General features: G+C 40.5%; 1 protein-coding gene and 1 pseudogene across 5 annotated transcripts in view; one reads left to right on the forward strand and one right to left on the reverse strand.

Annotated features, from left to right (window-relative positions):
- Psd3 (pleckstrin and Sec7 domain containing 3) overlaps nt 1-19,538 on the forward strand; it is a 517,630-nt gene that overhangs the window by 176,972 nt on the left and 321,120 nt on the right. For 3 of the 5 annotated variants that reach the window (XM_087216715.1, XM_004848243.4, XM_021261217.2), the window contains one exon: nt 7,462-7,605. The exons of the other annotated variants lie outside the window; for them this stretch is intronic. In XM_087216715.1, the coding sequence (XP_087072841.1) occupies nt 7,462-7,605 (144 nt within the window). The remainder of the gene's footprint in view (nt 1-7,461; nt 7,606-19,538) is intronic. 5 annotated transcript variants of the gene reach the window in all.
- LOC106009699 (large ribosomal subunit protein uL6 pseudogene) lies at nt 11,226-11,924 on the reverse strand (annotated as a pseudogene).

A 19,538-nucleotide genomic window follows, 5' to 3' on the forward strand; every position in this document is an offset into this window, starting at 1 on the left:
CTGTGCTTCTGGCATGGAACTGTGAAGCCTGCACAGCCATATCTCTCCCCTCCTCACCGCTGGAAATGTTGGTTCTGTTATTTTGGATTATTCCCCCTCTACTTATTTTATGGTTTAGACTTCAGAATTTCCTATTTGATGAATATTGGTTCTTCTGGATTGGGTTAATCTATATCTTTTAGTTTTTCTCTCCTATTTTCAAATAGCATCTTACATTTCTAATTAAATTTCTGCTTTTTGGTACCGGGGAGTGAACTCGGGACCTTACGCTTGCGAGGCAGGTGCCGGAACCACTGAGCTAAAGCCCTCGCCCCTAAATTTCTGTTTTTGATAATTTATAATTTCAGGTGCTCTGTCCCATTCAATTGTTTTCAGTATACTCTGTTCCTTTATAGATAAATTATTTTGAATTTCTAAAGAATTACTTAGAACGTTTTGCTGAGATAACCTTCTATTTCCTGAATTTCTGCTTTCTTCAGGGTCAATTCTATTTCATTTACTCTTGGACTTCTTTTGCAAGCACTGTTTTTCACCTCTGGGTCTTTAGCTTCTCTGTGGCCCTGCCTTTAGATGGCTGTGGCCTTCTGGCTTTGTTTGGGGTTGTGAGTTTTGCTTTATTTTCATATGTACTTTTGGTCCCCTTTTCTCATTGTTGGTATAAATATATGTTCTTTGAAACCTGTTGCCTTTTTAGTAGGGCTTAAAGAAGAAGAGGAGGCAAACTTGTGTCCGTGTCTGCAATGCTGATCAAGAAGCCTGAGTGATTAATGAGCTGGTTTTGGTACTGAACACCTGTAATCCTAGCACTGTGGGTGGCTGACACAAGAGTACTGCAAGGTTCAGGGTAGCCCGGGCAACTTAAGAACTTGGCAGGACCCTGTCTCAGAAAAAAAAGAAAGTAGAACTGGGGATATAGCTCAGTGCAAATGTCCTGGGTTCAATTCCCAGTACACCCTTCTTCAAAAGAAGATTTAAAAAAATTAAGATACAATTTATATATCATATAAATTATCCATTTAAAGAGTAAGATTCTGTGGGTTTCAGTATGTTCATACAACTGTGCATCTACTGCCATAGGCACTCTTAGAACATTTCTGTTCACCCCCAAGAGACTTACATCTTTCAGCAGTCACTTCAGGCAACCATTAATTTACTGTATAGATGTGCTAAATCTAGATACTTCATGTATAATCAGGGTCTTTTGTGGCTGGCCTTTTTCACTTAGTATAATATTTTCATCCATGCTGTAGCACATACCACTATTTTTTCGAGGGGTGGTAGAATGTATTCCATTATATGGATAGGCTGTATTTTATTTATCTGTTCCACATTTGATGTATATTTGGGTTGCTTCCACATTTGGCTGGTATTTATTATTGTGAATAATGCTGTTGTGGATATTTGTATATAAATTTTTATGTGGATGTACATACCTAGAAGCAGAACTACTGAATCATATGATGACTCTATATTCCACCTTTTGAGGGACTTCTAGATTATGTTCCACAGCAGTGGCACCATTTTACACTCCTGTCACCAGTATACGAGGGCTCCAGTTTGTCCACATTCTCTCCAACACTTACGTTCTCTCTTTTTACTATAATCATCCTTGTGGATATGAAGTGGTATCTCATTATGGTTTTTTTTTCCCTTGCATTTCCTCAGTGACTAATGATGTTGAGCATTTTATTTACCTATTTATTTACTGGGGATTGGACTCAGGGTCTTTATACCAAGCTATATCCCCAGCCCTTTTTTATCTTGAGATACGGTCTTGCTAAATCACTAAATTGCTTAGGCTGAGTTTAAACTTCCCATCTTCTTGCCTTAGCCTCCCAGAGAGCTGGGATTACAGGTGTGTGCTTGTCTGTTTTTAAAATTTGTTTGTCTTTTATGATTGAGTTGTAGGAGCTCTTTATGTACTCTGTATAAATATCCTCTTTGAGATACGCGATTTGCGTATTATTTTATTCTCCTGTGTGCTTCTCTTTTCACTTTCTTGTTAGTATCATTTGTAGCACAAAAGTTTTTATTTTTAGTGAAATTTGGTTTCTCTGTTTCTTAGTGTGTTGATGTGTGCTTGGTGAGAAAAAATAAGGAAAGAAATCACTGCCAAACACAAGGTTGAGAAGATTTATTCCTATATTTTCTTTCAGGTTTTATAATTCTCTTATATCAGGTCTGTGATCCCTTTTGAGTTATGTTTTGCTTATAGCCTGAGGAAGAAGCTGGCATTACTGATGATAGAATCAGTAGAATACCTTACTGATATGGGTGACTCATTTCCATAAAAGAATTTCTGGAGAGCAGTATGCAAAAACAAAAACCAAACCAAACCAAACCAAAAAGCACCCTAACTGACAAATGATATTGTGACTTACTCCTACACTGTCCCTGCCCTGATCTTTGCCAATCTGAATGCTGGAGGACCCAGGAAAGCTAAGAGTCATTGCTTTAGGAAAAACGAGAACTGGCATAGAAAACCACAGATACACAGTGGAACAAACAATAAAGTCAATAAGTCTAAGGTCTTCTGTTGACTGATTTTCTTGCTGGCACCACAGGTGCAAGTTGGTTTCTAGTTTTATGGCTGGTCCTTTAGTAAATCTTCTATCTCCAGCTCATCTCATTTGGTTTGTTCCTTCCTTTCTAGTCTCCAGACTCTTTCCTTCCCATTTACGTTATGGAAAACAGAAAACTGATTTTGTAGTAATATGATATATAATTATGTGTTAGAGTTGTTCACTATTCCATGGCCCTTCTTAAGCTGACCAGATGTTACCATTATTTGAACTGTACCACAGGCCTTGCTTGATAGCAGTAGTCTTTAGTGGTTTTGGCTTGGCAGAGAGGGCCAGTAAGTGATTGTAAACTTTGGCTAGGGTGTTTGCTCTAAAAAGCCAGTGCTTCCATCTGATCCCACATCGGCCCACACATCGGCAGAATGTGTTGTGCACTTTTGTAGCCTCATTTACCTGATTGGAACTGCTTTATGTTTCCTCTACTGTGATAACTAAGCAGTGTTGCAGAAGTTGATCTGGAGGGTGTGGTGAAAAGCTTAGTCCTGCTGCCTACTTAGTCTTTTTTTTTTTTCGATACCTGGGATCGAACTCTGGACCTTGCACTTGCTAGACAGGTGTGGTGCCACTGAGCTAAATCCCCAGCCTTTCTGTTATTTTTATTTTGCCTGAGATGTCCCATTTCTTTCAGGCTAGTAATTTTTTATTATTGTATTTATTTTTGTTGTGCTTGGCAGTTGAACCTCGGGCCTCATACCTGCTAAGCAAGTATTCCACTACTGAGCTATATATTTTTAACAGTTATTGAAAAGCTGAGGAGTCTGAGACAATAGCATGCACCTGTAGTCCTGCTACTGGGGAGGCTGCAGCAGGAGAATTGCTTGAACTCAGGAGTTTGAGGTCATTTGAGTAACAGTGTAGGGAGGCTGAGGAGCAGGATTTGACTGTTTAAGAAGGGAATGGATTAACTTTGGAACAGCACTTGCATGTTGTGCCAGATGGAACTGAGAGCTTTTCTCTCCAGAAATTTGCTGTGCCAGATGTAATTGAGGTCAGACTTTTTGTGTATACTTATTAGCCATTTATGATTTATTTTAAAGGCCTTTCCTGCTTGAGTGATTTGAAAGGCTTGTTTTTTTGATGACTTAGAGTCATTAAGTCATCTGGGTGCTGTATATGTCACACAATCACTGAACAAAACCTTTTTATTTTTAGGAGTATTAACTGCTTTGCAAAGTGTACTTTTAGCAATGTCTCCTTGCACTGTTCATTCTATAAACTAACCTTTAAGGTTTTGTTTGTTTGTTTAGCTAGGAGATACCTTTTTTTATTTGTAAAGCAGAGTTGACACGCTGGCATCTTTCACTCATGCTTTATTTGGTTCACTCAGTGTTTGATTAAAACTTTGAACATACTTGTAAATATTGGGAGGTTTTGTGTACAAATCCAAATGTCGCACTGCTGTGTAAGTCTGCGACTGGGTGACACTGAGTGTGCGTTATCACTGGTGCTAAGTAGCAGGTGGTGCTTTCTTGAGAGGGTGCTCAGCCACCATTCCTGTTCGGCCTCCTACCTCGCTGCTGTACCCTTGGGTCTTTCTTCCTGAAACCTGTAGGCATTTGGCCAAATAGCCTCTGCTTTAAAGTCACAGTGTGTGAGTTTACAATTTGCTTTTGTTTTCCTGTGTGATTCTCACAATGTCACACTTTGCAACAGAGTCCCATGGAGAGCGGATTTACCATGCAGCCAGAGCAAGAGATATCAGGGGCTCTGAGGGGCCTGTCAGTTTGTCTCTTTTTCTTGAAGAGCTTCCCTCCCCCTTCAAGTGTTCAGGCTTCAGGACACACATACCTGCATCTGGCCTGTCCAGCTTTCATCTGGAGGGGCCAGGGATGCCAGTCACCATAGTGAATGGGATAGGACTGCGCTGTGAGGAATCGTCCGACATGTCGTTCCACATGCCGTGTGACTTCACATGTGCTGTTGAACATTCATGTGGGTTTGGAAAAATATGTTTCTAATTATTTGAGCTTAAGATATACTATATAAACACATTCTTGGACATGAGTTTAAATATCAGTGAGTTTTCTAGGACTGTAATTACCATATCAAGGGAAGATTATACTTTGTGTTTTTGGCTTTGGAAATTCACTGAAAAATTTCCATCCTTTCAAAATATCAAATCCTAGAAGGGAGTATGCCTGCTGTTGAGTTACCAACTCAACACATCTGTATCAGTCTTCACTCCAGTCTTGATTTCAGGGTAATTCTACTTTTACATACAATCAAGTATCTAACTAACTTGAGTATATAATAAAACTTATTTCAATTTTCTTTTTCCTTTGTATTATATTTAGGACATTGTATTGTTTCTAACTTTCCATTTAGGCAGTTAGTTTATGAATTTTATATCAGGATAATAAAGGACCATTGCAAAATATTTGTTATAGAAAAGACATTTTTGCTCTTAAAATGTTGAGAATTGCTTTACTTCTTTTACTGTAATAGATTTTAATTTTTTTAGTTTTCATCTTTTATTAGTACATGTTTGCATTACATAGTGATTACATTCTTTGTGGGGAGTTGGTACATGGACGTAACAATCTACTCTGTTTTCATCCCCTTTCCCTCCTTTTCCCTTTTTCCCCTCCCTCCATCTCTGGAAGTAGGGAGAAAAACCTTTATCAGATGGCAGGGGGATCAAGAGAATTGCTGTTTAAAAACCACAGTTCCTAACTAGGAATGTACGTGAGATTGACTAGCTTTCAAAATGGTCATTGTGTACCTCCTAAGAAATATCAGTTTAGTTCTCTAGGGAATTCTAGCAGCTCTTCTAACCTTTTTCCTTCACAGCACACCTGGAAAATGATACTCTTCATATTGTGCCCTGGAGTGAATGAGACAGCTGCTTCAGGCTGCAGGTGGCAGTTCTTGGGGATTCTGGCTGCCCTGCTCCTGCTCTGCCCTACCTGGCAAGCAGAGGATCTCCTCACGCCTTGGATGCTTGTCACGCCTGTTAAAAATTCAGGTTCTTGAAAGTCTCCAGTAACTCCGATTTTGGTGTGGGACCCAGAAATCTAGTACTTGAATGAGTGCTTCAGATGCTGCAGGTCCAGGAAGTTCTTGGGTGGCATTCTGAACAGTCCTCAGAGGGGAAGGTGCAGTAACTCTGTGACATCTGAGGAGGTAGAACAAGCGAATGTGGGCCTCCATTCTAAGGGCATGAGAGAGGTAGTGGTAGAGATTTCTGAGATAAAGTGGAGACATCAAGCGCCTGCACAGTTGGGCGGTTGGCTTCTCTCTGTTGAGGAGTGCAGTCCTTGTGTTGGAAACTGTAGAACAAACACTGCTGAGAGAACCCAGAGCCCAAGCTCAAGAAGCGCACACCCGGCTTGTTATGCTCTAGTTTCAACTCTGAGGAATTATGTTCTCCGAAGCCTAGTACATCTGCAGATAAATTATAGAGCCACTCTGTGTATTCTTTGAAAATCGTGAAGAAAGAGATGGTTGCTAAAAAAAATTAAGAGGCAAAACCTCTATTTTCAGAAAGAAGAATTAAAGAAATCCTAGAGACTGTGAGTTTGAGGGTAATCTTCAGACACATTTAAGTGCAGTTTTAAAAGCATTGAGGAGGGCTGGGGGGGTGGGTTGTAGCTCAGTGGTACAGTGTCGCGAGCAACTCTACGTGATTTTGGGGAAAAATCATTTCACAATTAAATCACGATTAGGGCCTAGTTGTCCTTTAAGTCCATCTTCACCTCTTGTCGCGAGCAGGTACCGAGGGTAAAGAGGACTCGGACTACGATGGCAATTCACACACTTATCTTATATTATCCTAATTCATTTCAATACAATTACCACACAGTATTAAGTCTGCCGATTACCACGTCCCTGTACCTGTACTGCGCAAGTCCTTAATGGGAGCGCGACGTTTCCTCCCGCAGGGTCAGAGGGTCCGATCTGTAGACGAAGAGCGTCGAGTCGGCGCTAGGCTATCCGCCTCTCCGCTTGCCTCGTCCTCTGGTCTCGTAGGTCCTGGTCAGCGGCGATGCTTCTCCCAGCGGGATCAGGTGTGCAGATGTCTCCGTCGGTAGTCAGATCATCAAATTGACTGGTCGACTGGTCGGTGGGATGGATCGTCGACTTGCTTGGGGTCTTCAGCTCCTTTTATACTATTCTAGCTGGGCTTTTGTGGTATTGGTTCAGACCTATCACATTGTCCAGCTGGGGGCATACTCTGCCCAATTCGGGGTACGCCCTGTCCAGTTCGGGGGTATGCCCTGTCCAGTTCGGGCTACACCCTTATCAGTTGCATACCACTTAAGGTTCTACTTTCATATCTTATGGTTACACATCACTCTTATGATTGTATTATACTTAGAATACAGCACTCTTAAAGTCACAGCACACTTTAGGGTTACAGCACACTTAGGGTTATACAATTCCATGTTATTCCAAGGTGTTCTCCACACCTCTGGTCACACCTAAAACCTCAGTGGTAAGGGCCGGGGATTTAGTTCAGTGGTTTCGACCTGAGTTCAATCCCCGGTACCAAAAAAAAAAAAAACAAACCTCAATGGTCTGGTGATGCTGTGCTGCTGCAGGGCAGGAGTACACCAGCTGAAGACATCCTGGGGAGGAACAAAATCTTCATCTGCATAATTCCTCCAGGTTCTGGGATTTTCCCTGCCGCTGCCCTCTGAGTCATCTGTTACATTTGTTATTCCCGGTGTACGGAATAAAGGTGTGGCAAGCTTGAGGTCTTTCGTCTTTGCCTTCCAGAGCAGCCTTGATTAGGTCCAAAGGTTAGCTTCTGCTCTAAGTCTCATTTTTCTCTCTTTTCAGCCTAATAAATTAATGCGCCTCGTGCTGTCATGGCTCGCAGGAGACTAGGACTTGCCGCAGAGGTTCTAGTAACGTCCCCTTTCTCTGTTCCCTACAGTACAGAGCTTTCACAGCATGCTGGAGGCCCACGGTGGGAATGGTGGGAACCAGACAAAGGGGCAGAGCCAAGTAAAATATCTTCCAGGAAAAAGGAGCCCGAGGGGAAAGCTTGGAGGCTTGGAGGCTGGAGGGAGTCTGACAGGTTAGTGGAACTGAAAGCTCTGAGACACTGCTGGAAAACCGTACGTCATGAACATTCACAACATTCCCTAAGTGGATGTTATTGTAACACAGTTGAGGAAATGGTGATGTGCTAGAAGTAGGCCTTGGGCAAAGTGACAGGAGGCCTGTGTTTTCATTTTTGTCAGGTGTCAAATGCCAGAAACATCCTTCTAGACAAGTGAAGGTGCTCTCAAGGGCATCTACTTTTTCAACATGCAGGGAATAGCTACCTTTGGTTGCTAAGCTGTGGAGACAGGAAGCCTCCATTCTGACTATGGAGTCAGGTCAGGGAAACAGACAAATAGCATGACTCTAATACAGCATGACTTCTGCTGTAGTAGACGTGAGAACTAGGGGCTTTGGGAGGTTATTGAAGGTAAATCTTAGACTGGAGGGAAGGTTTCCTGGAAGAGCGAGCTATCTGAGCCGAGTCTTTGAAGTGAAGTTGAGTGGGTGCTGGGAAGAAAGGTATTTTGAGCATGCAGAACAAGCACATATAAAGCTGTAGTGCTGGGCAAACCAGGGTTGTTCAGGGCAGCTGGTGTCAACTGGGAATAATGAGACAAAGTTCAGTAGGCAAGGGCCAGATTATCAATGGTCTTACGTGCCATGCTAAGGCATGCCAAATTTTATCTTAAAATAGTAGATGGATTATTCACACTGGGATTTAGGAAGTCAGTGTGAATGCAATGTGGGGATGGATTATGGTGATGGACAGGTGAGGCTGCTTGTTAGGAAGCCATGCACATGCACCTGGGCCTCTCCTCCACTTCATCAAAATAATCATGTTTCTCTCCCATAAAAGAAATCTAGACAGATAATTCACAGCTTGTATGTTGGCTCCACAGTGTTGGATGGTCCTGGTCCTTTGGGCTAGCTGGTCTGTCGTCCCTTGGGATTTCTCATCCTCTGATGTGGTTGCTTGAGTTCTAGTCACCATCTTGAGAGCAGGAAGGAGGGAGAGGAGCATTAGAGGGGCAAAGGGACATGCAGTGACTTCAATTTAAAGTTATTTTGGAGAACTGCTGCAGAACACTTCCGGTTACGTTCATTGTCCATATGTGGTGCCATGGCTGCAGTTAGCTGCATCGGGAACCTGGAAATGTGATCTTTTTTTCTGGATGGCCGCATGCCTGGGTTGAAATTCGAGAAGGACAAATGCATAATGGGGTGAATCACCTGGATCTCTACCAGAGAGCACTGTAGGGAGTACAAGGGACGCATGATGAAGACCTGAATTGAGGGGTGGAGATAGAGAAGAGAAAAATAGTACAGATATTTTATGGTGCTGAGATTCATAATTGACTGGATGTCAAGAGAAAACAAGGGAAAGGCGGTGAGAGTAGTTTTTGCTTTGTGCACATTTTCTTTACCTGTTGAGCCATTCATCTATCCATAGACACTTAGGTGTATTCATATATTTTTCTGCTGTGAATAATGCTATAAAAATCATGGAGGTGCAGATATTTCATCAACATACTGATTTTGTTTCTTTGGCTGTGTACTCAGAGCGGGATTTTGGATAATCTGATAGTTCTATTTTTAGTTTTTTAGGAACCTTCATACTGTTGTCAGTAAGGGCTATACTAATTTACATTCCTAGCAGCAGTGTACAAGGTGCATTCAATTCTGAAAAATTTCCCTTGCTCTGCACAAGCTTTTTAGTTTGACACAGACCTGTTTGTCTGTTTCCCTTTTTGTGCCGATGTTTTTGGTGTCATGTAAAAAACTCATTGTCCACGTCAATGTCAATAAACTTTGCCCTTATGTTTTCTTCTAGTAGTTTTACAGTTTCCAGTACTCCATTTAAGTCTGTAGTACATTTGTTTAGGTTAAGTGGTTTAGGTTAAGCTACAATTTTTAAAAAACATGCTATCTGTTAACATCACACAGGGGAGAAGGTTGCTGTTTTCCTAAGTAACACTAGGAGTGCAGTCTGTATGCTATGGTGCCCACTTCCGGTGTTTGTCATTGTGAAAGGAGAGTTACCTGGCAAGCTAAAATTCTAGGCATATTTACTGCTAATTGAGTGTATTTTATGGGGATAGTTTGGAGATATTTAGTGCAGGGATCATCATGAAATGGTTTCAAATTTGTGGTGAAGCATTAGAGCCCCAGCTGTCACTGATCACCATCTTTCTTGAACTTTAGCATCAGGGTTCCAGGGAGGATGAGGTTTCTGGTTGGGGCTGATGTGGTCTTGGTCAGGTTGTGCAGTAACTGAACATGCTGAGCATTTTCATTCCCTTTAGGTTAATCTTAGAGCTAAAAGTATAGGAAATTCACAGGCACAAATGATTTTGGAGAAGTGGACCATGATGCCATCATAACCTAATTACAAATATGTAATGGAAGATTTCTAGGTTTTCTTTCAAACAATACATTTGTTTAGAAATACTGAGAAAGTGCTGTTTTATTCTTGTTGCCATTGAGTTGTTAATAGTTAGACAACACTGCCCCCTGGTGGTTAGAATGTGTGACACTGATGCTGTTTGCTCTTCCTGCCAGGAGATTGCTTTCAGGTTGAGAGGTCAGTTAATATGCTTTCGTTTTTCTGCTTAATCAGGTGGTTATCAAAAATGCAAGTCATGTAAAAATATGCTCTGTTATGCCTTAATCAGATTTTGATTTTTTAGGTTCAATTCTGAGTTCTTTGCTTCATTGTGATAATGTTGCTTAGTGGTGTGTATATATCTGTATCTGTGTACATCTGCATCTGTATATCTATACATATATCCATGAGATGTGAGTTGTTAAAAAAGAGAAGAGAAAATATTGTCTCAAGAAAGCAAAGGTAAAGATTCTATTTTCCATTTTATTAAAGTAAGCAGAAGTGGACATGTTTACATTTACTATATGACACTCTCTGCTAGGTAGTTTTTTATTTTAGTTACTTTTCAAACTTCAGCCAGATGTTCTGATACATTTCCCCTTCTATGTCACAAGTGAAGCCACTGAGGCTGAGTCACACAGCTAGTCAACGCTTGCTGCCAATTCAAATGTGGCTTCAGAGGCTGAGTCCTTGCATGTATCCTACAGCCTGACAAGGGCTCAACAAGGTGCCATTCTACCCCCAGTGTCAGCCTACTAACTCCATTTGAACTTGAGCTGTGCTTCTGATGTTATTAATAGGCAGTATAATAATGAATAAACTATTTAATCTTTCTGGCTTTATTTATTTATTTATTTATTTATTTATTTATTTTTGAGATAGGTTCTCGCTGTGTAGTTCAGGCTGGGCTTGAGCTCACTGTGTAGCCCAGTCTGGCTTTGAAGTCTTGCCTTAGCCTCCCAAGTGTTGGAATTACAGGCATGCTCCACTTTTTTTTTAATCTTTTTTTTTCTTCAAATCAGTAGAGATCTTTTATTGCCATCATTAAAATATCACAAATTTATCTTCCAATCCAGAAGCTCATTTCTGTAGCTGGGTAACTCTTGGATCTTATGGATCAGGCTGCTGAACTGTTTGTTCCCTTTTCAAAAACATAGATGCCATCCAAAAATTTTCTGATATCTTTGTTTTTTGGGTTTTTTTAGGGGGGGTACCGGAGATTGAACTCCGGTCCTTGCGCTTGCGAGGCAGGTGGCAGAACCACTGAGCTAAATCTCCAGCCCCATGATATCTTTGTTTTTGACTGTGGTTGCTTGCTGAATCAAAAGCAGCTGAATTTGAAACAAGCTCAATGTCATTTCCTTCAAGGATTAGTTCATCTTTCTGGGCTTGAGATACTGAGCAAGCAACACCTGCCCTCACACGAACCTGCCGGATGTATTTTTCACCCAAGAAATTACGGATTTCAACAAGAGACCCCTTCTCCTGAAGAACGACGTTGTTGGGGAAGTGAGCACACACAGACCTCATCTTGTAACGGAAGCCCAGTGTAACATCCTTGATCATGTTCTGTATGTGACTACAGATTGTGGGAACAGTAGCCAGTTCCTTTCTGTTTCCCTACCATTTGTCACCCCAGAGCCTCCTCTTTTTCTTTCCAAGGAGACTGAGTTCTGCATTAATGCTGTTGAAGTCCCTCCTCAGGGTTCCTCTGGGGCCCTTCACAGTAACTCTGGCGTCCCTTCAGAGTGATGCCCACATGCTTCGGAATGCCGACAGTCTGATTGCTGCGAATGGTCTTCATTCTTGCAAGAGATATGGCAAAGAGCTTTTCTTAAATCTTTACACCAAGGTCTTTGTGTCTCCCCAAGAACTGGGGAATGAGGACATGGTGGTGTGCGTTTGTGTTCTCAGCCAAAACCCCTTGTTTTATCTGTGTCACTTACTGACCTTCTGTGCCAGATACCATTTAAGGCACAACTTTTTCTGCGCAAAAACAATTTAACTTTTGACTCTGATTTGCTTGTTCCTATCTAGTTGGTTGATTCTGTGTGGATGTTGACACAACACTGGCTCCCTACATTTTTCCTTTGGAACAGAACAAAAGTGTGGCCTGAGGCACTTGATTATTTGGTACAAATTCTTTTCCACTGGTAGCATTTGAATGCAGAAATATTTTCTTTTTTCTTTCTTTCTTTCTTTTTTTTTTTTTGGTACCAGGGATCAAACTCGGGTCCTTGTGGTTGCAAGGCAGGTGGCAGAACCATTGAGCTAAATCCCTAGCCCAAGAAATATTTTCTGATGAGTAAAAGGGAGCCCTAGCAAATGAGTTGGGATGCCTCAAGGCAAAACTCACTATCCTGGGAAAAAGCAGTTTAGTGCATTTGCTCTTTTGATGATGCCCTGTTAAGTATCTGAAATACGGGCCTTTTTATTATCTTTGGAACTACTGTCCTGGTGAACTTTGAGTTACTCTTGGTTAAATGAACAGAATTAAAGAAGATGCAGACCTTATTTTAAATTTGTGCTTAACAGGAAAATGATTACAGACTTTTTTCTGGTGGCAGATTTCCCAGAATTTCTTGGGAATTGAGATTTCTATAGTTTTGCTTTGTATATTTAGATAGTTTTTTTTAAAAGGGGAGGGCTAGAAATAATTGTTTATTTAATACACTCAATTTCTCCCAATATTTACTAAAAGTTTGCTATGTATCCAGTATTGCTAATCATTACTTATAAAGAGCTAATGAATTTATAAGGAAGACAATGTTCATTCTAGGAACCATTAAATAGAAGATAACATGTATTTTAGTGACAGGTGATTGGTACAGATCTCATGAACAGATGACTAATTCCATGTTAAAGATCCTGCAGAGTCAGACAAAGACTTTTATAAGGAGACAGACTGGGATCAGGATCAGCAGCGAAGTTGGGGATATGTGGTTGTCTTAATGCATAGAAAAGAGCAGATCAGAAGGGCAGAGTACAGGGGTATAACCAGAGGCTCATTTGTTCTTTGCCTAGAAGAATGGGAATTTATTTTAAAATGGATGGAAAGAATAGGAAGAACCTGCTGTTCTAGGAGTAGGTGAAAATGAGGTTAAAGTGTTAGAGAGGACAGTAGAATATTTACCCAGGTGGAGAAGTGAGTTAACCAGCCTGGGAATGTAGTTCAGTGTAGAGTGCTTGCCTCATGTGTGAGGCCCTGGCTTCTGTCCGTGCAAAAATATAAGCAAAAAGGCCAGGGATTTAGCTCAGTGGTGCTGCTGCTTGTCTCGCAAGTGCAAGGTCCTGAGTTCGATCTCCGGTACCTGCCCCCCCCCATTTATATATCTATATAAGCAAAAACAAAAGGTAAAAGATAACACAGTACTTTAAATATCAAGGCTAAAAGGTGCCAATTTTAAAAGCATACATTTTGAGAAACTTTACTTAATCTTTATCTTTTGGGGGGCTATCACTGTGCCTTAGACTCTGTCTCTGTTATAAATCAGTCATTCTCAAAGGCACTAATTTATTTATGTTTTCTTTTCACTCATTAGGACTGACATTATGGTATATCAGTCCTCCTGGTTGGTATTTGGCTGTTTTTGACATTTATATTCGTGTCACCTATTACTAATTCTATATTCATCAATTTACCTACATCCATCAGTTTACTTCCTACAGATGGTTTGATTTTAACCATTTCATGTTGAATACTTAAATGTAGGCTTTTGTTTTATCATTTGTTTGCTGTTGTAGTCCTTGGGTATGTTATTCTGTTGGCATTTATTTTGGGAAGTCATTATTAATGTCTCTGAAAAATTTTTTTTTTTTTTGGTACTGGGGATCAAACTCGGGACCTTGCACTTTCGAGGCAGGCGGTGGCACCACTGAGCTGTTTTAAACAGATTTTACAATCAGCTGCTCACACTAATTTTCCTTAGCTTGGGTTATTGTTTTAGGATATGATACCAGAACCTCTCATGTTAAAAGGTTCAGAAATAAGAGGACATGTGTTCATAGACGAGCTGTCCTTGTGCCACTCACCCTCCCAGGGGGTGAACTCTGGGCTGTCAGAGCTGCCATAGCAAGCACTAGCAGCAAATGGAAGAGGGCTGGTGATATTTCTTCCTTCCACACTCAGACATTTGCTTGTAACTGTGTTTCCACTTTATCCTTTTTTCATGATCTTTGATACTGTCCAGTTTGAGTATAACAGTTATATGAAAAATAAAGCAGGGGAGGTAGGTAAAGGGAGGTTCATTTTGATGAGTTCACACTGTGTGCATGTGTAGAAATATTACACTGAACCCCATTGATATGTATAATTGATGCATGTTAATAAAAATAGGATAAAATAATTATGAAATATTTTAAAATACTGCCACATTCTTTTAGTGCCTTGAAATTTCTGAGTGCCTGGAATCAAAATGAAAATGTATTAGGTGATTCAGAGTTGCGAGTAATCTGCAACTATCTGAGGCAGTTTCTTCTCTTCCATGAGTCTACAGAAATTTTATGCATTATACATTGTATGCATCTATATATATATTTTTGTGATCAGGAGATGCACCAAAGCTCTCCAAAGGGTATTGCTCAGAGAACAACTTCTTAGAGACCTGGATAACAGAAAAATCAGTTTAAGGATTATGTTTGCATAGTTCTACAAAAATATTTACTAAAAAAAGTTTCTAAATAGCTCAACTACTGAATATATGTTATCGTTATTTATTTATTTATTTTTTGGAAGACTTATCTCATACTGGAAAGACCAAAGGAATTGATGATGTATATTTTTAGTTTCTTTTTTTTTTTTTTAATTTTGAAAAATGATATGTTTACTGTAAACAGGCTACTTGCTATTTTTTTTTTTTTTTTTTTTTTGGTACTGGGGATCAAACTCGGGAACTTGTGCTTGCAAGGCAGATGGCAGAACCACTGAGCTAAATCCCTAGCCCTACTTGCTCTAATCTGTTTATGAAAAGTGATTGTTTTATGTCCATATATCCATGAATTATCTGGTATGTTAAAATCATCATTCTAATAAATGAATACCTTTTAGCTTCAGAACACACTGTGGTAGTTGTCCAGGGCATAGAAAGTGAGATAAAAATTAAGTAGGGCAGACAGTCATAAAAATGAAAGAGCTCAAAGTACAGGCAGTCTATGTTTTAGGATTAAAAGAGGAGGAGAGATCACTGAGTGGGGTGGGCGTGGCCAGCTCAGTGAGGGGTGAGACTTGATCGGGGAGGAGAGGTGAGAAGGTCATAGCTGGAGAAGAGGGAGCCAAAGTTTGGAGGTGACTGTGTGATTTGAGGGGGACCCCAAGTTGACTACTGGAGAGGTAGCATTGGGTAGACTTTAACAGGATGGGTTCTTCAGCTTGGCTTCTAGTCCTGGCTATAAGCTCCTTAGCCTCTCTGCCTCTCTGTCTCTTTCTCTCCCTCATACTTATAAAACGAGTATCTTTCTTAGAGTGTTCTTAACTTTATATGGTGTGTGTGTGTGCGTTAACATCTAAAAAGAAACATGTAATATCCACTGCTGTCAAGACAGCAGTATGGGAGTAAGGTTGAGAGTCAATGGCCAGATTTTGAAAGGTTTCCAGTGCCAAGATTAAAGTAGGGGCTGGCAAACTACAGCCTTTGGGCTAAATCTTAGTCCCATCTTCTTTGTAGATGGTGTTTTACTTTATTGGAATGCAGCTGGTGGTAATTTACTGTGCTCCCTGGCTGTTATGTAATTATAATTATAACATATTATATATGTTATATAATTACTTTGGGAATCAATTTAAAATTTCTGGTTTGTTTTATTTTGGGGAAAAGAGGCAAACAATTGGACAGTGGTGACAACAGTGCCATCAGAAAAGTGTTTTAGGTCTGGGCGTGGCGCTCAGTGGTAGCTAGTGATTAGCATATAATGACCCTGAATTCAGTCCCCTATCTCCCTCCCCCTAAAATAATCACAAAAGACAGCTCGCGTCAAACAAAAAAAAAAGAAGAAGAAGCATTGTTTTAGGAAGATTAATCTAGCAAAATTGCTTTGAGTGGATTGGAGGATATAAATTCATGTTGAGGAGGGTAGGCTAGTTGATGATTTCTAGAGCCATCCTTTGTGCTGTAAAGAAGAGATGGTAATAGGCATGTCAATGCCCGATACTTTAAAAAAACAATGATAGTCTTGGTGACTGCAGATACAGAGAGCTGTGACAACTCTGAAGTATGACAGCAAAGTGACAGGAGACATTAATGATGCATCTGAGATAGGAATTCTCCACCAGGAGCTAGATTTTCAGAGTCAGTGTCATTATGGATTTGACATCTTGACAGTGACATGGAAGGAACATGTGGCAGACAGGAATGGTTGACAGACCTTCTTTCCAAGGGATATAGGAGAAGGGACGTAGTTCAGAACCCCACACAGGACCCCAGGAAATGAGAATCTCTTTCCTCGGTCCAGATTTCCTTCTTTTGGGGTGTTCCTTTTAAAGAGTGATAGAATGGATTGGCCCATGAGATCCTGGGGTAGGTAACAGCATGGCTTTTTACTGGCAGTGGCTTGAACACTCCCTGGGGCAGAAGCAAAGGGAAGGGGACCCAAAGCTGTCTTGCACATGTGGGCTCAGGTTAATCCTGACTACAAAACACTGATTCTTCCCTTCCATTCATAACATGAAACACTCGTCCCTTCCAGATGCCTCTTCTCTGCAAGGAGAGCTAACTATATGTGAGCCGCTTATAGCTACGGTTTACTTTATATTTTTATTCTGTGTTCCATTGCCAAGACATATGGGAATGTAGCTGTGAGACCTTTAGCTCCACTTAGTATGATTTATTTTGTATTTTCCTCTCTTTATTCTTGTGGTTAAAACAGTATAACTGACAGTATAACTCTCCTTGTTCTGGTATTTTAGTTTAAGTCTAGTCCCTTGCCAAAGATGTCTAGTTTGCCTGATTTACACAGTTGCTTCTTAATTGATTAAGTTATTGACATTTCCCCCGTTCCTGTATAATAGTCTCCAATTGGTAATCTCCCATTGAGTAGCCTCCCATTCAGTAGAATTGTGAAGTAGACTGCTCTGGACACCTGAAGTCATCAGTATGGAACTATATAAACTAGTGCAGAGCCTTATCTGAGTGTCATTTCATGGTTTTCATGTACTCTTGCATGTGACATCTGTCAGCGTCTTGTTTGGCTATGTATACTAATTAGACCGTGGTGAAAAAGTAATTGTAAAGTTGTATTTCAGTGAGTACAAAACACCTGAAAGACAAAGCTCAAGATTGCACAAATTGCATAGTAGGTACTGGAACAAAAGCTAATTTCTAGTAGAAGTGGTAATATCCGCTGGTGCTTCCCCAATATTTCATGTGTGTTGGGTACTGTGCTAAGCATTTAATGTGTTGAAAGCACTTATTTAAAGTATTTAGCCATACCGGCATGTCTGTGGGATGATAGGTATTTCTTCAGAGCTCACGCATTGTAAAAGGCAGAGAATACAAAGTGGGCAGAGCAAAAAGCTGAGAACTAGTTCTTGGTACCACACCTAGAATAACAGGGGAGGGGACAGCTGAATGGCAGCAGAGGTGGACCACAGCTAGGACAGGGCATTGCCACATGTGTCTGTGGCAGAGACATTCTAAAACAAACTTGTTACCCTTCCACCTCTTGGCTGACCAATCTGGGCTCTGCTGCTAGGCTTTGGTCTCCAGTTGTGCTGGTCTTGTTTTTTGTCATCCGGCGCACAGGTGCCCTTAGTGATCCCAGAAAGGTAAGACATTTCATTTTGCCCTGAGTTGAGGCAAGACCAAAGTTTTTGAAGAATATCTCTTACTAAACGAAATAAAAATAAACAGCAAATAAATAAAAGCATTTTTAGGAAAGAGAACCTAATTTAAGTGAGGCTAGCCAGAAATCGGCTTGATAAATTCAGTTTATAGAATTCTTTTGTTGCCTCTGTGAATGCCATTTTGATGCTCGCTGATTTTTCTACTTGCCATTGTTTGCTCCTTGGGTATGTGAATGCCCTACTGCTGCACTCCATCCCACCCCAGCCCAAGGCTTGCTTGCTTTCCCTCCACTGATGTCGCACCACCACTAGAGGCTGGTTCCTTCCCAGGCCCAGCAGTTGAGGAGAGCAGATTCCCAACTGACCATGACAGTTCTCTCCCATCACGTGCACCCGGGTTGTATGCCACCTTCACCTGGTTTTGAAGGTTGACATTCATGTTGCTTAGAGTCTCGGTAACATGAGGAGACCAGTGTGGTCAAAACAGATACAAATCACTGACCTCAAGGGCATTTCGCATGAATCAGTGGGGTTTATATTTTGATTGCATTCTGAATAATATTAGCCACTTGCAGTGTAAGATTTAGGGTAATATTTGAAATAACTAGACTACTCCACAATACCTAAATCAATTGATAATAGCATAGTATATGTTTATTAAAAGTGTTCATGGTTTCAATTAATAAACATAAAATGAAATGCGTGTAATTATAAATAAATTAGTAGAAGCAATCAACAAAGAAAAATGTTAAAATTCCCAGACTGCTAGAATAAAAGAACAGAATTCATCCTAATGTAAAATAGTGGCTTTCTTTTGTCCCTTCCACTTTTTCTTTCTTTCAGGGTTGGTGCTTCTTTCTTTCTTTATTTTCTAATTGTTTATTGGCCAGGTTGCTTACATTTTCCCTGTATTCTTCATCTGTAAAAAGAGTTAATATCCTACAGTTTACAAAATTATTGTTGAGCTTTACTTTTTGAAATGATGAGTTTTAAGGGCAGTGAAAGACAGTGTTAACTAAAGCCTAAAGTAAAATGCTCTTTTGATTTTGAAAAGAAACTTGTGTAGCGCAGATAGTGATTTCCTCATGGTTCTTCGTAGTTGTAATTAAGGGCACCAGCTTGGTTTACATAACTTTTATAGTACCAGTAACTTTATTGAACATCCTCATTCTGGTATTTGAGTTTGCATTTTTCTTTTTCCTTTTAACATTAGCTTGATAGCATGTAGGTTGGAAAGAATGAATCCACCCAGAGATGGGAAGAAAGGAGAGAAGCAGGAGGTGTATTTCACAGGCCATTGTGTCATTCATTGGATCCTCCGTTGGGTTTGTAAGACAACATAACTCCTAGTATTGGAAAGCAGTATGTTTTGCTTTTTCTTGTTTCCCACAGTTCCATTCATTGATTTGACTTGTTACCAGAGAACATGGAGGCTCCGGGGTATTACAGTAGAAAAGTTCTGATAATAGCCCAGCCCTCCAGTTAGCAAATGAAACGAGGGAAATTATGGCCTTTAACTGTGTATCAGTATTAAATAACTTGACTTCAGCAGTTATTTTTCTCCACTGTAGAAGGAGACGGGGAGTAGGAGTTCTGTTGGGGACAAGGCTCTTTCTGTTTTGCTTCCTTAGAGGATGGGATGTTTACTCTGCAGGATGGCTGTTTCAGCTTCCATAGCCCAGATTCAAGGAAGGAGGACAAAAGAGTGCATACCTTCCTGTCCTTACCCTTGTAAAGAGCTTTCTTCCAAGGGAGGCCCAACAACTTCAACATATATCTCATTGGGAACTGGTGATTTATATAT

Source organism: Heterocephalus glaber, unplaced genomic scaffold (assembly GCF_053883595.1).
Source record: "Heterocephalus glaber isolate CG9 unplaced genomic scaffold, H.glaber_assembly_v1.0 deba00001460, whole genome shotgun sequence".
Lineage (NCBI taxonomy): Eukaryota > Metazoa > Chordata > Mammalia > Rodentia > Bathyergidae > Heterocephalus > Heterocephalus glaber.